Raw genomic sequence first — 24,356 nt, 5'->3', positions numbered from 1 at the left:
TTTGCCATAAATCACATTCATCTCTCTGAAGCTGGTTTTCCTCACACAGCCAAAATAGGGAGGAAACAACAAAATTCCAGCTGTATGACTTTAAGCAGATAATCAAGTTCTCAAGGCTTTGGGCAAACCAAAGTCAAGAGAGGTTTCGTGTGAGACTCTGGCTCTGGAGTCACTGCCCAGCACATTTCCATTCGTTTGTTCACTTGATGACAGAAAGTCTAAACAAAACCTAGCGTAGACTGCACAAACCAGACTTACTCTGATCTCGCTAGAATGAAAGCCAAGGGAATACTGTGTCTAAGCTGAACAATGAATTGGCCACAGTAATTTTGATGTTTTCTCACCCTGGAGTTGTTGAACGAACATTTTATCTTGGCCCTGGACTAAGTCTAGACTAACAAGTTTCTTAATTGCCAAGAAGAAAGATATTTGGAAAATAATGAGTGTCTGCCCTCACCATTCCCCAAATCTTTGCCACTTCCACAATCTCCCAAAATTCTAAGTCTGTGTTTGAAGGCTAACACTCTTGTAGTCACATCAGAATTTCCTGGCATAGTCCCTGGACAGAAAAGGTATCCAATGCCGCCTTTGCCAAGAAGTGTAATCTATTTAGAAACACACAATCTGCTGTACCACTTATGGCTAAACCTTTCCATACATTATTGACCTATTCACAGATTTAATTGGGTTAAAATTGAAATATCTGGTGGCTTGATTGGTATAATTTAAAATATTTAAATGAATGTAATTTTTTTCTATTCTTAAAGAGAAATCTGAAGAAAGAAAAATGAAATCAAATATAATTCCCTTCTCTCTGGGGCAATGAGCCAGCTGTCTCTGGTTTTAGGTTTTTGAAAAAAGACAGGTTTTGTTGTTGTTGTTGTTGTTTTTTCACTGTAACAATATATTTGTAAAATTGTGTTAGTATCTGACATACATTTTTAAAAGTTTATTAAATGGATTACCTAATGGAAGTAGGGTTTTATGGTTCATTTTATTGTCAATAAAATATGCTTTGTGCTTTTAAAAATTAAGATTATACAACATGATTATTTTCCATCTTCATTTTTAAATAAAAAGTGTTTGTCCATTTTATGTTTCAAAGGAGGAAGGGAAGGAAATATGCATTTATTCAGTATCTATCATGTGCCAAGGCAGCTAGATGGTGGAATGAATATATCATGCAGGGCCTTAAGTCAGGCAGATTTATCTTCCTGAGTTCAAATATGGCCTCAGACATTTACTAGCTATGTGACCTTGGGCAAGTCATTTATCCCTGTTTGCCTCAGTTTCCTCATCTGTAAAATGAGCTGGAGAAAGAAATGGCAAACCAATCTAGTATCTTTGCCAAGAAAACCCCAAATGAGATCACAAAGAATTGGACGTGACTAAAACAACTGCACAACAACAAAAATGTGCCAGGAATCATACTAAGCACTTTGTGCTTTACGGATATTATCTCATTTGAACCTCACAACAACCCCAAGAAGGAGGTGCTATTATTATTCCCATTTTACAGATGAAGAAATGGGGCAAACAAAGGTTAAGTGACATGGCCAGGGTCAAAGAGCTTATAAGTGTCTGAATCTGGATTTGAACTATGTCCTCCACACATCAGGCCCACCACTCTATCCACTGTACCACTAGATAGTTTTTCCAAAGCATATGAATATTCATTTAACAAAAACAGAATACTTTTCCTCTCATAACTGGTATCTCTGATTCCTCAAGTCTCTCCCCCTTTCCAATCCATCCTCCACACAGATGCCAAGCAGAGGTCTGATTCTATCACATCCCTGATTAATAAACTCTGGTGGCCCCCTACTTATTGCCTCTAGGATAAAATACAAATTCCTGTGTTTGACACTCAGAGCCCCTCACAACCTCGTTCCAACCTATCTTTCAAGCCTTATTCCTCACACACTATCTTCCAGTTTCTGTCTCCGGGCCTTTGACAGGTTTGTCCTCCATGGCAGAAAGGTACTCTTTTTTCACTTCTATCTCTTATAAGCTCCTAGCCTCTTTCAAAGCTCAGCTCAAGGGTCACATCTCCCACAAGGGGCCTTGCCTGAATTCTCAAGGCTGCAGCAAACCTCTCCACGTTGTCCTGTATTTACTTTGTACATACCTTTATGCATATATGTTATTCTTCCAAAAGAACCTAAGTTCCCTGAAGACAGAGACTGTTTGCATTTGTATCTGAATCTCTGGCCCCTGGCACATTGCCCAGCAATAGCAGACACTTAATGAATGTTTGGTGACTGACTTATCAAGCAGAGACATATGAGAAAAGGGCAACATTACTTAGGAATATAACCTCATTTGAAACATGTCATGGAGGAGGATGGTGGAAGACCATGGATTGTGGCACCTCAAAAATAGCCAAGCATGGGGGGGAAAGTTCAAGGACATCCAGAGACCAAGCAAGGTCAACAAACAGAAGCAAAAGAGAACTGATCCACCAGCATTTCTCTAGGGATCTGTTTTTATCATCAGTACCAATGGAATGATCCCCAAGTAGCTCCAGAGTGCCACTGTGGAAGCAGAAATGGCAGACATGAAGATAAAGCCAGGAAGCCCAGTAAACACAGACAAAAATTCACAATAGAAGAAATAACTATGAAAGCAAAGAGGAGAAAATACTGAACTAGAAAAAATATTATAGATAGTATTATTACCAAAAAAAGTCATTTGGAGATGCTAGCAGTGACTACAGACCTACAGTTTCTTATCTCTTTAAAATCTTTGAGAATGATCTACACCAGTGTCAAACTCAAATAGAAATGGAGGCCACTAGCCCATACAAAAGGATTCCAGTGGGGCACATAATAACTATTAAAATGTAATGTCTATTTTGTTATATTTTTATTTATTTGGTTACATTTTAATCTGATTCAGTTCACACTCCAGAGTGCTGCAGGCAGCATGTCTGACACCTTCAGATACAAATGTCTACACATATATTGAGGGTATCCTCTGTGAAAGGAACAATAAAGAACAGGCAGGTTTTTGCCAGCAGACCACATTTTCAGTCACACAATTGACTGAAAGGTGTTTGTGGTTATAAAAAAAGATCAGATTTAGCAGAGCAAAATGCAACCTGAAAACTCTTCCCATCAAGGCATCTTCAATGCCTTAGTTAAGATCTTACAAGGTTGCTTGAAAGCACCTTATCAAGATTCCTGGATAGTTATAACTGTAGAAATAATGTTGTTCAATGATCTGATCATTACAGAAACATGCAAACCAAAGGTGTCTGATACTCTCTTGAAATATAACTCACACTGAATCCAAATGCAAGAGGGATGACTCTGGATGCACAAGTTTGCAGATTACCTTGTGCTGACTACATCAAGCCCTTGAATACTACAGAGCCTCCTCAATGAAACTTATTGTAACTCAGAAGAGATTGTTTTACATAGGTAAAAACAAATGGGTAAAAAATGATTACTGTCTCTAGTGTATGACATACAGTTGGATGGGGAGCCCATTGAGGACTGCCCACACGTGTGTGTGTGTGTGTGTGTGTGTGTGTGTGTGTGTGTGTGTGTGTGTGTGTGTGTGTGTGTGTGTGTGTGTGTGTACATGTTGGACAGATAACTGTAGATGAACAACGAGCTAGGTTCAGAATTGAATAGGAAGAAAACAGGCTAGATTTAAGCCAAATCATAGCAAGGCATGACTGGAAATGATGGATTTGAGAAATTACCCAATACTTCCAATGATTCCTAAGCTGTTTACTGGCATAAACCCTTGTTTTTCAAAGGTCAATACCGATTTGTTGATACTACAGGGCTGCAAATCAGAGAACACCACAATCTCTGATAAATCCAAATTGCTAGTCATATAAAAGGCAATGAAGAAACACTCAGTAAGTGACAGCATATTACCAACCATGACCATCACACATGCAGGAATGTGAAAGACAACGTTAAGGAATGCATGGTCAGAAATGGCTGGCTGGTCATATAACAAAATAAAGGATAACTGGTGAATGTTGCAAATGCTGCACTGGTAGCCATGTAATGTCAAGAAAGCTACAGAAAGGCTTCTAGAGCACTGGGTAAATCCTATAAAATCATTCCTAGGAATGCATATCTACTAACCTATTTTCTCAATCAACAGAGAGGTAGACCTCCTATAATGTGGAGGCATGACATTTTCAGTGTTATAAGGGCCACTGTAAAATACTCAAAAAGGTTGAGAACCCCTGCTATGTAGAGGATTTACTGGAAGACATGGATGGACAAGAAGTGCACAATATGAGAAGGCCTACATAGATGGTTACCTGCACCAATGGAAAGAGTCAACATTTACATCAAGGAGATCATAAAAGCCACATGAATATTGAAATAAGATGGACAGAAAACACTAACTCATATTATCATATATTTACTTCATACTCTTAGAATAAAAAAAAAAATCAAGACTCTCTAAGAATACTTCTATCATTGGAGAGAATACTTTATCCCAGTCCTTCAAAAATATAACCTAGAGAGATTTCCAGATAGAAAGTGAAGCATTAATAAAAACTCATCGAAAATATTATTATTACTGACTTCATTTATTTATATTTCTGAGAGGGAGATAGCTATTTTCCCTCTGCTGATGGTACTTATTCTATGTCTTTGGCAGCTTGGTGGTACAGCGGATAGAGCAATCGAGCTTGGCATCAAAAAAAACCTGTGTTCAAAATGACCTCAGACACCAGCTGTGTGACTCTGGATAAGTCACTAAATCTGTCTATGCTGACTCATCTGTAAAATGGAGATAATAATAAAACCTACCTCCCAGAGTTCTTATGAGGAGAAAATTTAATACTCTTTATAAAAATGCTTTGTAATTCTTTAAGTGCTATATAAAGGTTCATTATTGTTGTTGCTGTTATTATGTGAACTGTGAGTTCTATATTTAGTTTTATGCTCATGTCTTTAAAAATACTTCTGAATCCAAAGAAGGAAAGTCCTGTTAGAGACAACTGCCTCCATTTTATACAGCAGGTTCCCTATAAAATATTTTTGGTTGAATTAAAGTCATCTATTCCAACCATGGTGGAATGGCTGAAGGTAAGAATTAGAGGAAGGTTAGAAATAGTTAATGATCCAAACTTCTGGCTTTTACTTAGTCAGGTCTTCAGTGTTGTTACATAACTTATTTTTTACTGTGTTAATTATTTGGTGGTAGTTCAAGAAACTATGGCAACTTCTTTTACACAGTACTTAACTGTCAAAAATATTCATTTCCCTTAAATGATCAATACATATATTTGACACAGAAATTACTGTAACCCAATAGGACATTAATGTTCAGATGTACCTTAAAGGAACACATCAGAAATACTGGGGAAAGACATAATTCAAATTCAGATCAAAGAAAAAGCTCTGACAGTGTTTTTTTGAGTCAGGCCATGTAGTGTAAATTCAGGAGAAGTAATTTGCTAATACTTGCCTCTTGCAATCGAAAAACAACTGGAATTTTCCGCTCCGCACAGGCAGCTATAAAGTTGTCAGGAAGTAATTGCCCATCTTTAAGGAACTGGTCATCTTTGCCTTGATCGATTAATATGTCCAACTGAGAATCTGGGTAAGATTTCACAAGTTGAGTAGCATCATATGCCTGTAAATAAAAGGAACAATTCAAAACTAATTTTTACAATGCTTAAAAAAGAAGATATTCTGGAAACTGCAGTCCTCTGGAGACAGTGTATCAATGTAAACCAGGTATACTTAATGCTGCTACTAGAGTGAAACAGAAATTAAAAGCAACCCAGATTACAAGGCTCATTTAATCTGAAACATGCTTTTAAGTCTGAAGTGAAGCTATTAAAACTCTACAATCTCAAGATAATTTTTACGATTCTGGTTAAAAAGCTTTCTGGACTCAGGTGCCCAGTTTCTAGCCTCTTCCTTCCTTTGATTATGCCCCCTCACAAAAGCAAGCATCTTTTTCCTTGAGCCCGCCTTGTAACTCTATAGCAACTCTTAGCCACCTCAAGCCCAATAAGACCATCAAATCATTTTTAAAGATGCTTCTAATTCCTTTATTTCCCTCTACACCCATGCACTCTCTATTCCAACCAGAAACACTGTCTGTCCCCTCGGCCAACCCTAGAAATACACTAGTATTCTTCCACTTCTAGCCATATCATGTAACTTTTCCTTCTTCTCCTCCTCAATGTATGAACAGGCAACTTCATTTACTTTTGTGCATATATATATATGTATACCATATATAATCTGTCTCTTAAAAAAACTGACTTCTCCAGAAGGAATTTTTCATTCAAATCAGCATAAGTATTATTAACAAAGAAGTCCCATTAACATATGTAGGCTCTTGTCATAGTCTGACTGAATACACAACATTGTCACAGACACAGTAAAGAGGTGGGTTAATCTAAATTTTACAAGAAATAATAGAACACAGATTTTCTATATTAGTAAAAAGTACATATTGCCTTTTTATCATTCAGGACTATAACTGGAACATCCTTTCTTAGGGCATCTACTATAATTAATCACTGTTTCAAATTAAATTTTTCAACATACGTATATTCTACTATGGAATGTATTCCTTAAATTTTAGATAGACCTCAAGGCATGGCTAGGGTATGAATGATCTCCAGTTTGTATAATTTTTAAAAGACTTTAATACATCAAGTATGAATTATTTAGTACCTACCTCCCACTTGCTTTGATCTGATCCTAAATATCCACCAAAGGCCTTTTTCCCCCAAGGACAGAGTACTGGATTGCAGATTGGAGCGAATGCTGACACAGACTTCAGAAACAAAGAAACCAAGTTTCAAAACCAGTCATTCTGGAAGGCATATTTGAACTGACACATAGAAAATTACTAAGAAGCTACTGACTCATGAAAAGGTTTGTGAACAATTTTCTTGAAATATCTTTGGCTTTGATTGTAAGTGCCTCAAGGGCCAGAGTAGCCCACTCAATATTCTGGTAAACTGCTAGTAAATTAGGGGTGCTGAAATAACACAAAGCAATAAATTATTATTCATCAAATAAGTATATTAAATAAAAGGAAGCTTATGTTTAGTACTTTTCCTTCGGCTGATTATGCCCACCAAAAATAAATTAATTTGTTGAGATATCATAATTGATGTGAATACATTAGTGAATAAATGGCATTTAATTTGAAATACTCTAAGTGTTATTAAGAAGGATACATTGGAATTTAAATAGCATTATTACTAATAATGGTACAATTTTTTTCCATATTATTTTGAATTCTATACCATTAACAAGCATATAACTCAGCAAACATTTACCATTTTGTTTGGCTGAAATATGGAGCAGAGATATTTTTATGCTTCAAAGAATTTTTATCTTATACCTTATTATAAGAATTTATACCTTATACATAATCTTCTAGTTTCTATTAGATTTAATCATCTTTTTCAAAACATGAAGAAGGTATACATGTTCTATTTTTACATTAGGGAACAGAAAATTGCTTTATTGCATACTGAAAAGATGTTTTGTTTTGTTTTTTTAAATCCACCATGACAGGACGCTGGTTCAATTTCAAAACAATCTTGCCCATAACAAAACATATCTTGCCATAGAAAGAAGTCACTATTACAAACATTTCTGAATCAGATTTGGAATTATTGAGTAATTAATCCCTTGGGGTTGGGTATAGATTAAACAGACCATGAAAATCCTATGATTTTAAGACCAGAAGCTGCTAGCTCAACATGGTCAAGAATATTGTTACTACCAAGGACCACATTTACTATTTCTTTTGCAACTCCCCATTGCACATTGTTCTCCATCATATAATGAGCTGAACACAGAGGACTCAAGGTTACCATCTGACAAGAAAATATATAATATTTAGAATAGGCATAGAATATTTAGCCTAAAGAACTTAAGACTACTTAAAAAAATGTTAATGAGTAAAGAATCTCTACTGCTATCACATAAAGGAAAAGTGAATTACACTAGAAAAGAAACCCAATACTCAAACGAAGTCACTTAACAGTGAAGATTTTTACAAGTTGAAACTAGTTTAATTATAGACATTATACTCAGTTGTATTGCTATTTGACATGAAGTTATTATAAATCACTAAATAAAACAGAATAAAGAATCCCTAAATTATGACAAGCTAAAGACAATTCCTTCTAACTCAGAAAATCAGACTTAAATTTACCAAGCTCCTTATGATAGAATGGTAGGGGAGTTATAGCATTCAGATTGTTAGTACATCAGAATTAACTCCAGCTAGATAAGGTCTTTAAATGATAAATGCTGACACCGAACAAAAATAGGCAAGTCAAACAGTATAAAGAGCAACACATATAAAGACAGAGGGCCTAGGTTCACGTACTGTCTATCTATGCACCTTAATATCTATGCGATTTTAGGCAAGTCACCTATCTAGGTCCTAAGGTCATTATCCAGAAAATGAGGCCACTGGACTCACCAGATGATCTCTAAGGTCTAAATCAGATTTCACAACATTTCTAGGGAATAACTATAAAAGATTTATTTCAGGTATTAGTTTGGATGAAATACCAACTTAAGGTGAGTACATGGTTAGGAAAAAATGTATTTCAGAGTTATATACACCTAGATAAAAAGTTGGATATCTGGAACTGAAGGTAGAATTTGTTTCTGACATTGTAGCAAAAATTTCCAATATAAAATATGAAAACATCTTTTTTATTTCTGATCACTAGCCCTGAAGAATTCTAATGTCAATACTACAAAGATAAATGACTCTCAAATTCAACTTAAATCACTAAAAAGAAATGTTATCCATTTTAATACTGAGATAATCTTACTTTGTATTTTCCAGGATTCTTCAGAGCACAAATCAGAGCTCCATGGCCTCCCATAGAATGGCCAAAAATAGATATCTTCTTTGGGTCAGCTGGAAAATTGGCATTTATCAGCTTGGGCAGCTGAAAAAGATTAATAACATGACAAAAATATAAGAAAAATTTAGCCTCTTTCCAAAGTACACAATAATAATACCATGAATAAATCAATACTAGTAACTGACAATCTATGCACAAGTTGATAAAATTTACTTTTGTATGCATACTGATTATAGTTTTAAAACTTCATGAATAAGAAATACTACTATTAAAAAATTAAATATTGGTTATACTATAATGTCACAGTCCTCAAAAGTGGTCCAAAACAAACAAAAGAATAGGAAGTGAGACACATTGATTATTGCGTTTTTCATTTAAAAGTCAAAAGTTCACATTTTTTTAAAAAATTAAAAGGATGACATCTCATTTAAGTAGATAAACTATTCTTACTAACTTTTTTAGTCAAAATTACATTTTGGACATTTCAAATACAATACTTTGGAGAAAAAGAAATGGTTTTTGCTTCTGTGTGGCCTTTAAAATATACTCCGTATGGCTGGCACTTTTGACTGCTGTTTGTTTTTTTAAATTGCTAAGATTATACTTTTAAAAGTCCTACTTATCACAGGATAAAGGTTACCTAGTAAGTCGGTGAAGCATAAGAGCTGACAGGCAGCTCTACCATTCTAGGCAAGGCTTCAAGCAAGAGACTGCACCTGCTTTCTGAGGGTCATACTGGCTAACTGCAAAAGGCTGGCTACTTAGTGATGAATTTTTCAGCCATTATAACTCATAGAACAAAGGAAAATACAAAATGGGGGCAGCTAGGTGGCACAATGGAGACAGCACTGATCCTAAAGTCAGGAAGACCTGAGTTCAAATCCAGTCTCAGACACTTACTAGTCGTGTGATTCTGGGCAAGTCACTTAACTCCAATTGCCTCAAAAATAGAGAAAAATACAAAACGACCTTCAGTTCTGGGCAGGCCCCTTCTACTTCTACAACAACAGTAAACAGAACAAAGGAGTAGATAGGGTACACTCTATCACAGTTTTTAGACTAAAAACATTAAATCAATTTTTAGCACTCCAAAAGTGATAGTTGAGCCCAGTGAGGGCCATATTACTTACTGGAAGAACTGAATCATTGATCTTGACGTTCACGCTATAAATGAAACCAGAAGATAAAAGGAAGCTATAGCTAAATGGAAAGATGGCTCACAGGTTTTCCTTAGAGAGGCAAGTAAGGGAGCTGGCAAAGTTGGTTTTATTGTGTGTCAAAAAAAAACGTCATTTCATGAGAAACCTAGGTAATTTTATATTGCAGTGCCCATGATTGTATCTGGTAAAGAATAACCATCAATATAAATATTGCAATTAGATGAGTTGGAGAATTTAATAAAAGCTTAAAAACTTCTAGATTAAATTAATATCAGCCAATTAACAAGCACTTATTAAGCTGGGCACTGTGCTAGATGCTACAGATAAAAACACAATGAAAGAAACACTTCATCTTCTTAAGAAGTTTACATTTTAACACACTTCATATAAAGTGACTTCAATGCATAGTTGGGCATATGGAGGCAAAACACTGAAAAACACTGTTCAAGAGTAAGACAAAAGAGAGGCCAAAGCCTTGCACACTACAGTCATGCCTATGTATTATGAATACTTTTTTTGAGAAGAGAGTTTGGAATCGTTAGACATACGGCTAACATCAAATAACAACATAAACAAAAAAGATATATAATATATTTAAGCAAAGAAGTGATTAGTTACCAATAGGGAAGTAATTTCTGAATCAGTTATTGGGTTATTGCCAGCTTTGTTAGACCAAAGCTCAAAATCAATATGTATTGGCCAACATAATTATTAACTTATCCTGAAAAACACTTAAAAATTTTTAATAACAGGTCTACTTAAAAACTTGAATGGTTCAGATTTGTGATTTCATCAGTTCAGGGAGCTCTCAGGGACTAAACTTCCTCTATCAATGCAGATTAACAACTATTCTACAAATTACAGTCTCTGAGAGTTCCCTGGAGCACTGGGATGTGGAGTGATTTATTTGTCCAGGGCCACACAACCAGCACAGGTCAGGGGGAGAACTTCAATGATATTCCTGATTCCAAAGCCAATTCTCTACCCTGGATACCACGTTGCTGTTCATGGAAAATGACATTTTGAGAAAGTTAGATGTGCTCTCTAATATGACCAATAAATGCACATAACATCAACTTAATAATACTCATCTTGAGTTTAAACCTTTCAAACAAAACCAAATGAAGACAGCTAGTAAACAAATCAAAATAACTGAAGCTAATTATAAAAATGTTAATTTCAATGGACTTACCTCATCTATTACGTAAGAGTACATCCTATAGTTGGTTTTCCAAGGTTCTTCAGTGGCATTCACATAAAAACCAGCACCAGTACCAAAGTCCCAGCTATCATCTTCTCCTTTAATATTACAGCCACCTAACAAAGCAAAACATCATTGTTAAATGACCACTTGAAATCATTACCACATTATTTAGGATCATTTTGCAGAGACCTTTGGTTTTTCAAGGTTCTTTCACATAGCTGACCTCACCTAGTTTGATCTTAATAACACTGTGAGGTAGGCAAGGCAAACGTTATTATCCATATTTTAAAGGTGAGGAACTAAGGTTCAGAGACCTTAAATGATTTTAATAAATGACATAGCTAGGACTGAATCCATATCTTTCAACTTCATACAAAGGATGCTGTCTACTAAATAACACGGCCTCTATGAGTCTAGAATTCAAATGCCTTTAAAACTGAATTGATATTACTAGAAACATCATGATCTTCACGGCAAGGAATGAAAATCAATCCCAGGTTCTACATGCATCCCTATGGAATTGTTTTGATGAAAGCACTTTGTAAGTTATAAGATACACTATAAACGTGACCTAGGACAGTTAGTATGATTGCATTAGTGGAGGGAGTTTCCAAATCAAGAGCTCTTCATGATAATGAAATCACAGGTTAGAAACAAAAATTATTGTTACAGTATTTCCAAGGGCATGGGACAGCTAGGTGGCACCGCGGATGGAGCACCGGGCCTACAGTGAGGAGGACCTGAGTTCAAATCCAGTTTCAGATACTTACTGGTTGTGACTTAACCCTGTTTGCCTCAATTTCCTCTTCTGTAAAGTGAGCTGGAAAAAAGATAGGGCAAACCACTCCAGTATCTTTGCCAATAAAACTCCAACAGGAGTCATGAAGAGCATACACAACTAACCAACTGAGCAAGAGGGCAGAATTTGTGCAAAATAGGTGAAATTGTTAACAATAAATCTCAGGTATCTTTAACATACAGTGTCTTTATTCTTTGGCAGCGTTAAGGGACTGAGAAAGAGAATTAAAAGAGACGGCAGAGCAGAGATACATAAACTGAAAGAAAGTTTGGTTAAGTTTTATGGTCTGTCTCATCACTGAATTACAGGGAACAAGAAACGGAGACTAGAGACAGAATTTATGAGAGATGAAGGGGGGTGGTGGTGACTGGGGAACAAATAGTATAGTGGTGAGTACCAGACTTTAGATACACTCGTCAAATGCTGCAAAGCGTAATTATTTTGTAATCTCTTCATATGCTTACTACAGATTACTGTGCATCATAGCTATCTACTTTGTGTCTTATCTCTCTACTGAACTATCAGCTCTGGAAGGATAGAAGCTGAGTCTTACCTAGACACTGTATTTCTTTTTAGCACTGTTATTCTGTACTCTTTCACTATCTTTGTATCTCTAGTAGCTAGCACAGTGCCTGGCACAAGGTAAGCATTTAATAAATGCTTGCAGGTTATATCTGGGCAACTTTCCTCAACTTGACTGGCATCTGAGACTAGTAGGTTCAATTAGTAAGCGTTGTGAAAATGAAGACAAATTTCTTAGTAGATTCATTTGGTGTGCTATGATCTACTCTGACCATAAACTGCACATCACCTCAGGACCACTGCCTTGGAAAAAGGAACAACGTGAAAGTGTCAATACAGCCATTACCCATTACTGCAAAGACACCACAATTCACAGTGGGTGCTTCATAAACATTTGTTTAATTATTGTTGAATTAAAACACCTTAGTAATGGTCAGTTGTGTTATCTTTGTGTCCAAAAGGCAACAAAACACATAAAGTTAATCAGGCAAGTACTGATAAAACAAATAGTGAGTTTTAGAAGGTTTTGGAGAAATTAGAAGGAGAAGGATTTGGAGTTTTAAGAGGAATATGAAAGAGTGTTATTAGTAAGAAAATTTAGAATAGGCAGTTGACAGCAGTTAAGATGCCTTATGGTATCCTTTAATGGTTAGGATTAACTACGCTCCAACAGTCAAATACTACACAAAGAATGGATAGATACAGATTAAATATAACATTCACCAAAAAAACCCCACAGTTCATGAAGTCATCCAATCTATTTTTTATTTTTCAGGAGTCAAGAAGCAATTATACCAAAGAGGGACAAATTTTATGGTTTTACAGGTTACCAAATAGATTTTTCTTCTGTTGTAAAATGATTTACCATCCTAGTTTTACCTGTTTCCTCAACTCTCACTGGTCTGGCTAACAGTAAAGGGCTCTACTTCAAAGATATTGCCACAAGGAAACAATTTACAGATATAAGCTACTTTAAATATATTAAATGATGTCAAGGCCTTGAAAGATCAACACTATTAGCTCTAAAAAAAAAAATAATATGATTATACAAGTCTCAAATAACAGGGGTTTTCTCCCTGGTTTCAACATCGACCTTCTTAGAAAAGAAAAAGAAAATTAAGGAGATCTTATTTAATCGAACTGTTGCTAATTAGGATTCCTCCTAATATCTTAAATACTGCCATTCGTTGATTCCTATGTGCTCCTTCAGATTCTTGCAGATGCTTTTCTATTTTCCTCATAGGTATTGCTTTAAAGATATAAGTATTCTTTTCTTAGCTCATGTCAATCTCTCCCCCTATTTACAGTGAAAAGGTTTTAGGATTATAAAATATGAACTATTCTGTCTCATACCATATTTGTGTGCTTATCTTTCTTACATATCAGACTACAAACTTGTTGAGGCAGGAGACTGAATCTGACTTATCTTGCATTAATGCCTAGAACAGACCTTTGCACAGAGTGAGCTCAATAAATATTTGCTAAACTGAACTAAAAAACAGAATAGGCAGGCCACTCTTTGTATGTCAGGTCAGATAAAAACTTAGCCCCAAATATGAAGATGATGTTACACAGAGAATCTCTGCCACACAATACTTACGTGGACTGGTATCAGGTGCAACAACAATGAGGCCATGCTCTGCTGCAGCTTGGTGATAACCAGCTTTTGTGATAAAATTTTGTTCTGTGCAAGTTAAACCTGAAGAGCAGAAACAATAATGTCATTATACACTATGCTATGTGTTCAAAGTTTTTACTTTTCTATAGCAAACTTACCTAAACCAGGAGTCATTTAAGATGGGGTTCTTAACCAATTTTGTTTCACAGCCCCTCAGGCAGTCTGGTAAAGCCTAGAGGCTCCTTCTCAGAATAATATTTTAATAAGATTACAAAGGAAAGCAATTATACTGAAATGCAATTATCAATTTTTTGAAACAAATTCAAAGACCCCAGATTAAATCTCCAGGTTTAGAACTACCAGTAATTTCATGCTATACAACTTAAAAGAACCAGTTCTCGTTCATTTACTATTTACAGCTACACATACCTGAACCCATCAGGGATCTCTAGATTTCAGTATTGGAACTCTCCCCATCTAAAAAGTCACAACTTGATAATAAGCAGCACATCTTAGTGAGTATATGAGGTTCAGAAAGGCTACGAATTGCCCACAGTTACAGTTAGCAAATGTTAGAGGCAGGATATGAACCCCATTCTTCCTGAGTCAAAAATGGGAAATGGAATAACCTGATCTTACCACTAAATATAGACAACTCATTGAGCAAAGGAAAAGTGTTGGTGGTAGCATTTTGCCTTCTCTAAAGTAAGACCTAGTTCCATTCACTAGTGTTCTTCTATCACTATGTAGTATGATTATCCCTATTCCATATTATAGTGATAAGGGATAAAACTAACTTTAACTAATGTGACTCTAGGAGTCTAACACTATGATATGGCAGCACTGAGCAAGGACTGAATGCTTTGGTTCAAAGCACCCCAGTCCCAGTCATTTATTTTACTACTCTGCAATTATTAATGTCAAAGTCTAATAATTTATCTAACAATAAAGTGTGGATCAGATGGTTAACACTTTACAGGGAAGCATTCCAAATATTTGAGTGAAAGCACTGCAGATATAAAAACTTCTAGGCACAGATCTTATGTCACTTCTCTGTGACTCTCTCACAGATATGTAGAAATTCTCTGGAGATGGTTACTTAGTCAACTGCAATACAGTAGCAAGTCTGTCTACCAGAAATAGGCTCTCTAGTAGGATTTCAGATGGTCTTTTCCCTTTGCAATGATGGGAAATGTGTAGTCTCTTGAGCTCAGAAAATAAGGTTCATTATGATGAATTGTGAGGAAGAAGATAATATGGTATGTATTACATGAGGAATCATAGAACTATTGACCTGAAAAAAACCTTATAGATCCATCTAGTTCAACACCATTATTTGACAAATGAAGAAACTGAGGTTCAGAGAGGCTAAATCAATATAATTAGCTAGTGGTAGAGATATGATTAAAATTCAAGAGCGGACAGCAGTTTTTCCTGAATAAAGACAATATTCCTGAGTCTTATTCTCTTATGAGAATAAGGTAGCTATCAATTCCACTCTGTGAATCTATTCATGTAATTACAACAGACTTTAATTTTGGGCTAATTTGATATCACTGTATATTACGGGGGGTCTGAGGGGCCCATACCTAAGTGCTATGGTGTCATCTGTCAATCTTTTGGCTTGTATTCTGTTTTAATCAAACCAGATTTTGTCATGTTAGCATTTTGTCTGACTTCCCTGTGAGAATATCCTCCACTGGATCACTAAAGCAGATACACTGATCTGCTGTAAGAGTTTTTCACAAGTGGCCTAGATTTTGAGTAGACAGGACACAATTAAAATTATTAATAGGAAGTTTAAACCTCAAATAAGCAAGAACTAGTAAGAATCCACCTACTTTCCTTTAATGAGTTCAAGTCATGAGGGTACTGAAAGAACTGGTAGATATGACTACTAAGTTCCTGTCCTTAATCTTAGATTATGTTCCGATTTTCAAAAAAAGAAAAACTATAGGTCAGTAATTTTGACTTTGATTCCTGGCAAAAATCTAAACCATAATATTAAGGAATCACATGGGAACATCTAGAAAAGAAAGCCATGATCTCTAAGTAATAACACAGCTTGGGCAAGAACAGGACATAGTAAATTAAGTTCAAGTATTTTTTTTTGGAGAGGGATACTAAACTAGAGGATCAGGGGATTGCTGACGACATGGTATAAACAAAATTCATCAAAGCATCTGAGAGTATCAATCTATCCTTATGGGCAAAACCAAAAGATATCTGGACATGGTTGAATTGTCAGACTCTAAAGAATAAGTCAATATCAACTTGGAGGGGGAATTGCCAATAGAATGCTTCAGGGATACATGTTCTTAGCACTCTCCCATTTTCACTATTTTTATCAATGACAAAGACAGAGAAGAAGCTTTATATATGAAAAGTTTAAAACTATGCCTTGCATAAGGGATCTAAAAAGAACAAGATTGCTTCTTGAAGGCAAAAGCTCTAAATTGCTACCAAACAATACCAAAAACTCCAAATATACTCACCAGACAGCCAATAAAGTACAGGACATTTTTCAGTTTCTGCCTTTGGTGGTAAGTAGATTCCAAATTTCATTTTGCATTTTAGTTCCACACTGTTACAATCAAATATACTGAATTAGTTTTTCTTTCTGGACAGTATTTTCCTTCTTCATCTATATACTCCCTCCTTTGTTTCAGTCTTCAGAAGAGGTGGGCCTTCTCCTTGCCAAGACTGACTTCTTCTACTTGTGCCCTTGATTCTTTCCTGAAACAGCTTGACTCATGGATCTTCATACATACCTCCCCCTTCTTTGTAACACGCAATCTGTATCTACTGGTTCCTTCTCTACTGTCCATGAAAATGCTTAGGTCTTCCTCAGCCTTTACTTAACTGACATCCCTCAATATATTGTCTTATAAGTATTCTTTTTCCTCTCAAACGAGATATCTATACTCACTTGCTTCCTTCACTTTCTCAATATTTACTCACTTGTAAACTTCTTACAATCTACCATCTAACTCCATTAATATAAAGAAATTGCTTGCAAAGGTTTCTAGTGATCTCTAAACTGATCAATACAAAAAAACTTTTCTCAGTTCTAGTCTTAACCGACTTCTCAGGAACTTCTGATAGTGATGAACACTCAATCTTCTTGAATATTCTTTCCTCCCTTGACTCTCTCTATATTCATCATCCATCTCCCACCTAGTGAGCACAGATATCCCTTTAGGTTCTGCCCTAGGCCCTTCTATCTTTTCTTTATATGCTCTCCCATTCAGAAATTTCATTGCCTCTTGTGGTTCAATTATCATCTCTAGATAGATGATTTCAAATACACATAACTACCCTAACCTCTCTCCTGAATCTCCAACTGAAGCTAGACATCTGGATGCCTGTTCTACTGGAATCTCAAAATCAACCTTTCCAAAATCCTCTTGCAATAGTCTCTCCTCAAAAACTGTATTTTTGACTACCAAAATTCTCCCATTTATCCAAATTCCTAACAGTGCTATTCTGGACTTCTTCCTCCATTTTAGACTTTCTCCCCATATCCAATCAGACATGTCCTATTAATTCTACCTCCATCCCTCATACTGTCCCCTTCTCATTTACAGAGTCACCATTTTGTTCAGTCAGGCTCTAATCCTCTCTCTCTTAGTTATTACATTTCTAATTATTCTGTTTCTCTGGATCCTCTATAAATCTACCAAAATAATATCCAAAAGCACATGGAAGTCACAGCCTTTTGGAGCTTGAATTTCCTCATTTATTAAAAGGGCATAAGAATAATTATTATTGTTGTTATAACATATAACTCACAGATTTGTAGTGAGGAAAATCTTTTACAAAACTTAAAGTACTATGAGTATGAGATGGCAGCCCCATGTACACAAACCTTCCTCGTTACTTCTAAGATGAAAGCACTTCAGCATCTCTGGCTCTAGCCTACATTGTCAGCCATTTCTCTTTACTCTCCTTCTCTCACACTATATTCCAGCCAAACTGGACCATCCTCTATTTCTGAAACTCATTCACAAGCCCCTGACTTTAGAATGAAAGGGCCCTTAAGAGATCTAGTACAATCCCCACCCCTTCCCAGGATCCAGGTATCTGAACAAGCCATCTTCCAAATCTAGAAAACACTCCCCCAGCTCACCCTCAAGGCTCAAACTCTTATCTTCCCTTGATGTTTATTTTAGGTACCACTTCTTCTGGCATGCCTTCCCTACCTTTCCCCTCACTCTCCCTACCCAGTTATCACTTTCTCCTTCCTCATATTACTTTGTATTTATTTACTGGCATACATGTTGTATCACATCTCTTCCCCCAAAATCTAAGTCAAATAAAGAACTGGTTCAAGGATAATCAAAATTATATTTGACACTGATACAGATGACATTTAATAAGTTACCTGTCATGCTCATAAACTTTCTGAAAACCTTCAAAGCACTTGTTGCTGGAAATCTGTTTCAAGGCCATAGTTTCTTTGCTAGTAATAAAAAGATGTTAACGTAAACTTTGTTAGTTTCTAGATAATAAGCTTTTGAAGATACAAACGTACTTTGTCACTTGTATGCTTAAACAAATCCTTGAAACATAACTATTTTCAATAATCATTGACTTAGACACAAAGAATAGCACAAAGAAATGGCACTGAAACAAAGGACTGCATTTTTTTGTCACTTCAAATTAGAGTACTTAGGGATGTCATTTCTAAAACATGCTCATCTATTATTGTAGTCCTTGGGCCATTTAAGCTAACTGCCAACAGTGAAAGTATCAAATAAAGCTGAGATATCAAGCACACTGATTGACTGGTTATTGAATAACTGAAAATGGATGGTGATGTGTTAGCCAATTCAAAATGATAAAACCCTTATTATTGGATTTTATGAAGAGAAAATGTTGCATAAGTTTATGAAGCAATTTTCTACCTGAAGATACTGACAAATAAATTTTAAAAAACCAACCATTCCAAGTTGCCTTTCTTTTGTTTCTATGGAAATAAATGGAAGCAACTTGGAAATGTCCTTGGAATGGTGGGAAGATTAAAAAAAAAACCAGTCTGGTTTTGAGAGCCCTGGCTCTGTAATTTTCTAGATATGTACTAGAAGAAAATTCCTTAACCTCTCTGAGCCTTAGTTACACCTTTAATAAAGTAGTGATGACAGTACTTTTATAGTTACCTCAGAAATAATGTGAGAAATAAGTGAGATCATTCATATAAGGTACTTTGTAACTGGAAAGTGAGTAACTAGGAAATGAGTCAGCATTCATAGAGGTTGACAGGCTGGGTTTTCTGGGCGGGCAGGGAGGTTTGGGTGCATACTCAACAATAATTGAACAAAAGAGCATTCACTTTTTACATGTTACATCCATACAAGAAGCAAAAAACCATTCTCGTTAAAAACCTGTGATCAGAAAAAATAAAATCTTAATAGGGAGTATTCACTGTCACCGTATCTGGTAAAGAAAGATCAGGCTTCATTAGGAAAAGAATAAAAGGACTACTTTGGAATACTGTAGTTAATGACTTTATCAGGCGTATTAGAGATAGAAAAATTGAGATCTAAAAGATGAATGAAAATGGGGAGGTAACAGTGCACCAATGCTCCAACATGTCATGCAACACTGGAGGCAGATGAGGGAGATGGAAAGAATGCTGGGTAGGTGTGCAAAGACCTAGAATCAAGCTCTAGCTCTACAACACATTATCTCTGTGACATTAGACAAGACTCTTCATCTCTCTGAGTCCCAATTTTTAACTCTTTGTAATGAAAGAGATATTCAGTATTAAATGTCACTTTCAATCCTAACACTTCTCAAATCTGTGTCTTATTGTCCTTCCTGAAGTTTCTCAACTTGTAGATTTCTGGAAATAATTTCCTTTTCATTTTTTGTTATTCAATTAATGTTTTTTAGCATCTGCTTACAGATACTGAATTTCAAATACTCTAAGAGTCTAGTGCTTATGAATGGTGTTTGCATTAAAATATGTAATCACTTAGGAGGAAAGCAGAAAACTGGGAAAGAATTTTTACAACTAGCGTCTGTGATAAAGGCCTCAGAGAACTGAGTAAAATTTACAAGAATATAAGTCATTCTCCAACTGACAAATGGTCAAAGGATATAAACAGGCAGTTTTCAGAGGAAGAAATTAAAAATATCTATAGTCATATGACAAAATGCTCTAAATCATTATTGATAAAAGAAATTCAAATCAAAACAACTCTGATCACACCTATCAGATTGGCTAACATGACAAAACAGGAAGATAATAAATGTTGGAAAAGATGTGGGAGAGTTGGAACACTAATTCATTGTTGGTGGGGCTGTGAATTAATCTAACCATTCTGGAGAGCAATTTGGAAGTATACCCAAAGGGCTACAAAAATGTGCATACCCATTGACCCAGCAATACCACTTCTAGGACTGTATCCCAAAGAGATCATCAAAATGGGAAAGAGTTCCACATATACAAAAATATTTATAGCAGCTCTCTTTGTGGTGGCCAAGAACTGGAAATCAAGGGGATGCCCATCAACTGGGGAATGGCTGAACAAGTTGTGGTATATGAATGTAATGGAATACTATTGCACTATAAGAAACGATGAACAGGAAGACTTCAGAGAGGCCTGGAAGGACTTATATAAACTGATGTTGAGCAAAAGGAGCAGAACCAGGAGAACTCTGTACACAGTAACAACCACAGTGTGTAAGGAATTTTTCTGGTAGACAGCCCCTCACAGCAATGCAAGGACCTGAAACATTTTGAAAGGACTCTTGAGGCAAAATGTCATCCACACCCAGAGAAAGAACTATGGAATCAGAACAAAGAATGAAGCATAATATTTTCTCTTGTGTTATGTTTTGCTTTGGTTTGTTTTTTCTCATGGTCTCTCCCATTCATTTTAATTCCTCTATGCAACATGACTAATGTGAAAATGTGCTTAATAAGAATGTATGTGTAGATTGCATGTAGTCTTGGGGAGGGAGTGGGGAAGGAGGAGAAAATTTAAGACTTATGGAAGTGATTGTAGCAAACTCAAAACAAATCAATTAAAAAATAAAATAAAATAAAATATGCAATCATCTTGAAGCCACAGACCAGTTTTTGTTGTATCTTTATATCTGCAGCACCAAGCAATGTCCTGAACACAGGTAATTTACAAGGCTAATTGAGTTGAATTGCAAGAGTACTTCAGGCAATGTTAAAGTAGCAAAAGTTGCAGAAAATACGTGAACCACTATTTCTCAAGTTGGCTCACTTGAAAAATGTATAATGCTGTCATTCTGATTAGCTGTGAGTTGGGGAAAAGCAATCTCATTTTCAAAAAATATAGATAAATGACTGATCTTAGAAACTCAGATTTTAAAATGTCTTTGAACATGTCTATGTCTTAAAATTATTAACTTTATTCAACTCAAGTAATTAACTGACAATTTCCAATATTCTATTTTATACTGAGGAAAACTAGATCATCATTCAAATTCTCTTTAGGAAAAGACATGTAATCTAAGATTGAAAAGATTTTTAGATAGTGATGGCATTTCCATTAAGTTTAAATATGAAATATATGCACAAAGAAATTATACGCGAGTCACATTCTCCTGTTTCTCTGACTGCAGATAACCTTTTATATACAACATTCACTTTTAAACTCCATTTTTTTTTAAATTTTGAGTTCCAAATTCTATTCCTCTGTCACCCAGCAGTAGGCAGTAAATGTGATACCAATTATACAAGTGAAATTATGCAAGGCAAATTTCCATATTAGCCATTTTGCAAAAAAAAGAAAAACGTAAAAAATTCTGCTTCAATCTGCATTCAGACTCTATCAGCTGTTTCTCTGGAGGAGGATAGCATTTTTCATCAAAAGTCCTTTGGAAATGTAGAGCTGATCATCCCACAATATTGTTACTGCATACGATGTTCTCCTGGTTCTATTCACTTCACTTTGTTCACATATGTGTTCCCAAGTTTTTCTGAAACCATCCTGCCTGTCATTTCTTATAGCCCAATAGTCTTTTATCATAGTCATATACCACAATTGTTCAGTCATTCCTTAATTGATGAGCATCTCCTCAATTTCCAAATTTTTGCCACCACAAAAAGAGCTGTTATAGATATTTTTGTCCATATAGATGCTTTCCTTTTTCTTTGACCTCTTTAGGATAGAGAACCAATAGTGGTATTGCTGGGTTAAAGGATATGCAGTTTTAGAGCCCTTTGGGCACAGTGTCAAAATGCTCTCTCCAGAATGGTTGGATCAGTTCACAATTCCACCAACAGTGCATTAGTGTTCCAATTCTTCCATATCCCCTGCAACATTTGTCATTTTCCTTTTCTGTCATATTAACCAATCTTATAGGTGTGAGTTGTTTTCATTTGTATTTCTCTAATCAACAGTGATTAGAGCATTTTTTCATACGGCTATTATATATAGTTTTGAGTTCTTCTGAAAACTGCCTGTTTATATCCTTTGATCATTTATCAATGGGGGAAAAGTTTTTATTTTTATAAATGTCACTCAGTTCCCTATATATTTGAGAAATGAGGTCTTCATCAGAGAAACTTGCTGTAAAAATTTTTTCCATTTCCTCCTTTCCTTCTAATCTTGGCAGCACTGATTCCTGTCTGTGTACAACTTTTAAAATTTAATGCAATCAAAATTTTATACTCCATGATTCTCTCTACCTCTTGTTTGACCATAAATGTTTTTCTTATCCATTGATTTGACAGGTAAGATATTTCAAACTCCCCTATTTTATGTCACCCTTTATTTCTAAATTAAGTACCCATTTTGACTTTATCTCTTACACCAGTAGTTTCCAAATATATTCCCAATACAAAATGGAACTTTTCCATTTAACAAAGAAAAACTAACCCACCTAAGTGGTCTGAGAAAAGGTTAGTTCCTTAAAGGCTGATACCACTTCATTTTTTTATCCCCAGGAATTAACACAGTACCTAGCACATGGGTACAGCACTTAAAAAATGCTTATTGACCAATGGATCTATCTATTTAACAAACTCATAAAAAAAATGACCTCACACTTGCAAAGGAGGTACAAATCGATAAATAAGATTATTTCCCATGGAAATGGGAAATAAAAATAGTCCATTATTTCATTTGAAAACTTTGCTTTTCAACATCTACTTCCATTCCAGTTATATTTTTGGAGTTTCTGAAGTGATCAAATGTAGGAGACCTTTAAAATTGGCTTGCCTGTTTCCCTTCACACACGATACACTGATTTGCTTTTCAATCACTTAAATAAATTTGCACCAGAGTGCCTTTTTTCCCTGCTCATGGAATTCTTCTTAGTGTCAATCTGAAATCACAATAAATGCACTACATTTAGCTATAGGGAAAAAAATCAAATATGAAGGCTTAAGAAGAGAACGTCTTTTCAGGTTATTTTAAAAATCACTCTATTTTCATTTCAATTCAAGAAATACGTACTTCATGTTTTCTATTCAAGGTAATGTGCTAGAGAATAAAATTCTTTTTTCTAAATATTTTTTGAAACTAGCCTTAAATTAAGAGAACAAGTATGATTAACTGAAAAACCTGACATAAAACAACAAGGTATCTAAAACTGTATTATGAAAGAAATATTTTTCAGCAACAATATCATATGTGAAAAAAGTTATTTTCAATGTCAGTTATTAGATTTTTAAACTCTACCTGAACTGCAGTGTGAAATGTTAACTATAATACTTGAACTTACCTATTCAGGTGCTACTGTTTTCCCACTTACTGACACAAGGTGACTAGCAGAAGGTGTATGATCCTGCCACCAAAACACAAAAGCATTTAGATAATGGAAAATAAAATAATAAAAAAAATTTAAAAAGTTACATCTGTGTGATACACATTTATACTGCTAAAGAGACATATGTGACTACAGGACAGAGTGGGGCAATACGTAAAGAGTGATGGACTTGGAATTAATACACCTGGCTTCAAATGTTATTTCAAATACTAACTGTGTAATTATTGGTAAATCACTTAACTTCTTGGATCCCCATTCTCCTCATCTGTAAAATGGGAATAAGATTTGCATTACTTCCTTCACAGTGTTGCTTTAAGGAAAGTACATTACAAAACTTAAGGTTTTATAAAGTTATTACTGCTGTTCTTACTTCAGAGAAGGCTTTTATTCTACAAGCATTGAACTGAATCATGCACTTAAAATGGCTTTACATGCTGGTAAATCTGGAGGCAGAT

General features: G+C 35.3%; 1 protein-coding gene across 4 annotated transcripts in view; it reads right to left on the bottom strand.

Annotated features, from left to right (window-relative positions):
• ESD (esterase D) overlaps positions 1–24,356 on the bottom strand; it is a 36,254-nt gene that overhangs the window by 6,126 nt on the left and 5,772 nt on the right. For 3 of the 4 annotated variants that reach the window (XM_072610579.1, XM_072610576.1, XM_072610577.1), the window contains exons 2-9: positions 23,857–23,919; positions 18,533–18,610; positions 16,644–16,732; positions 14,131–14,229; positions 11,198–11,322; positions 8,810–8,929; positions 6,679–6,777; positions 5,449–5,616 (exon numbers count right to left, since the gene is read on the bottom strand). In XM_072610579.1, the coding sequence (XP_072466680.1) occupies positions 5,449–5,616; positions 6,679–6,777; positions 8,810–8,929; positions 11,198–11,322; positions 14,131–14,229; positions 16,644–16,732; positions 18,533–18,600 (768 nt within the window). In that variant the 5' untranslated portion in view covers positions 18,601–18,610; positions 23,857–23,919. Of the gene's footprint in view, positions 1–5,448; positions 5,617–6,678; positions 6,778–8,809; positions 8,930–11,197; positions 11,323–14,130; positions 14,230–16,643; positions 16,733–18,532; positions 18,611–23,856; positions 23,920–24,115; positions 24,167–24,356 lie in introns of all 4 variants that reach the window. The other variant, XM_072610578.1, reaches the window with a different exon arrangement.

The sequence above is a fragment of the Notamacropus eugenii genome, chromosome 5 (assembly GCF_028372415.1).
Source record: "Notamacropus eugenii isolate mMacEug1 chromosome 5, mMacEug1.pri_v2, whole genome shotgun sequence".
NCBI lineage: Eukaryota > Metazoa > Chordata > Mammalia > Diprotodontia > Macropodidae > Notamacropus > Notamacropus eugenii.
The sequence above is the reverse complement of the archived record's forward strand: the minus strand, read 5'-3'. Positions and strand labels throughout refer to the sequence as shown.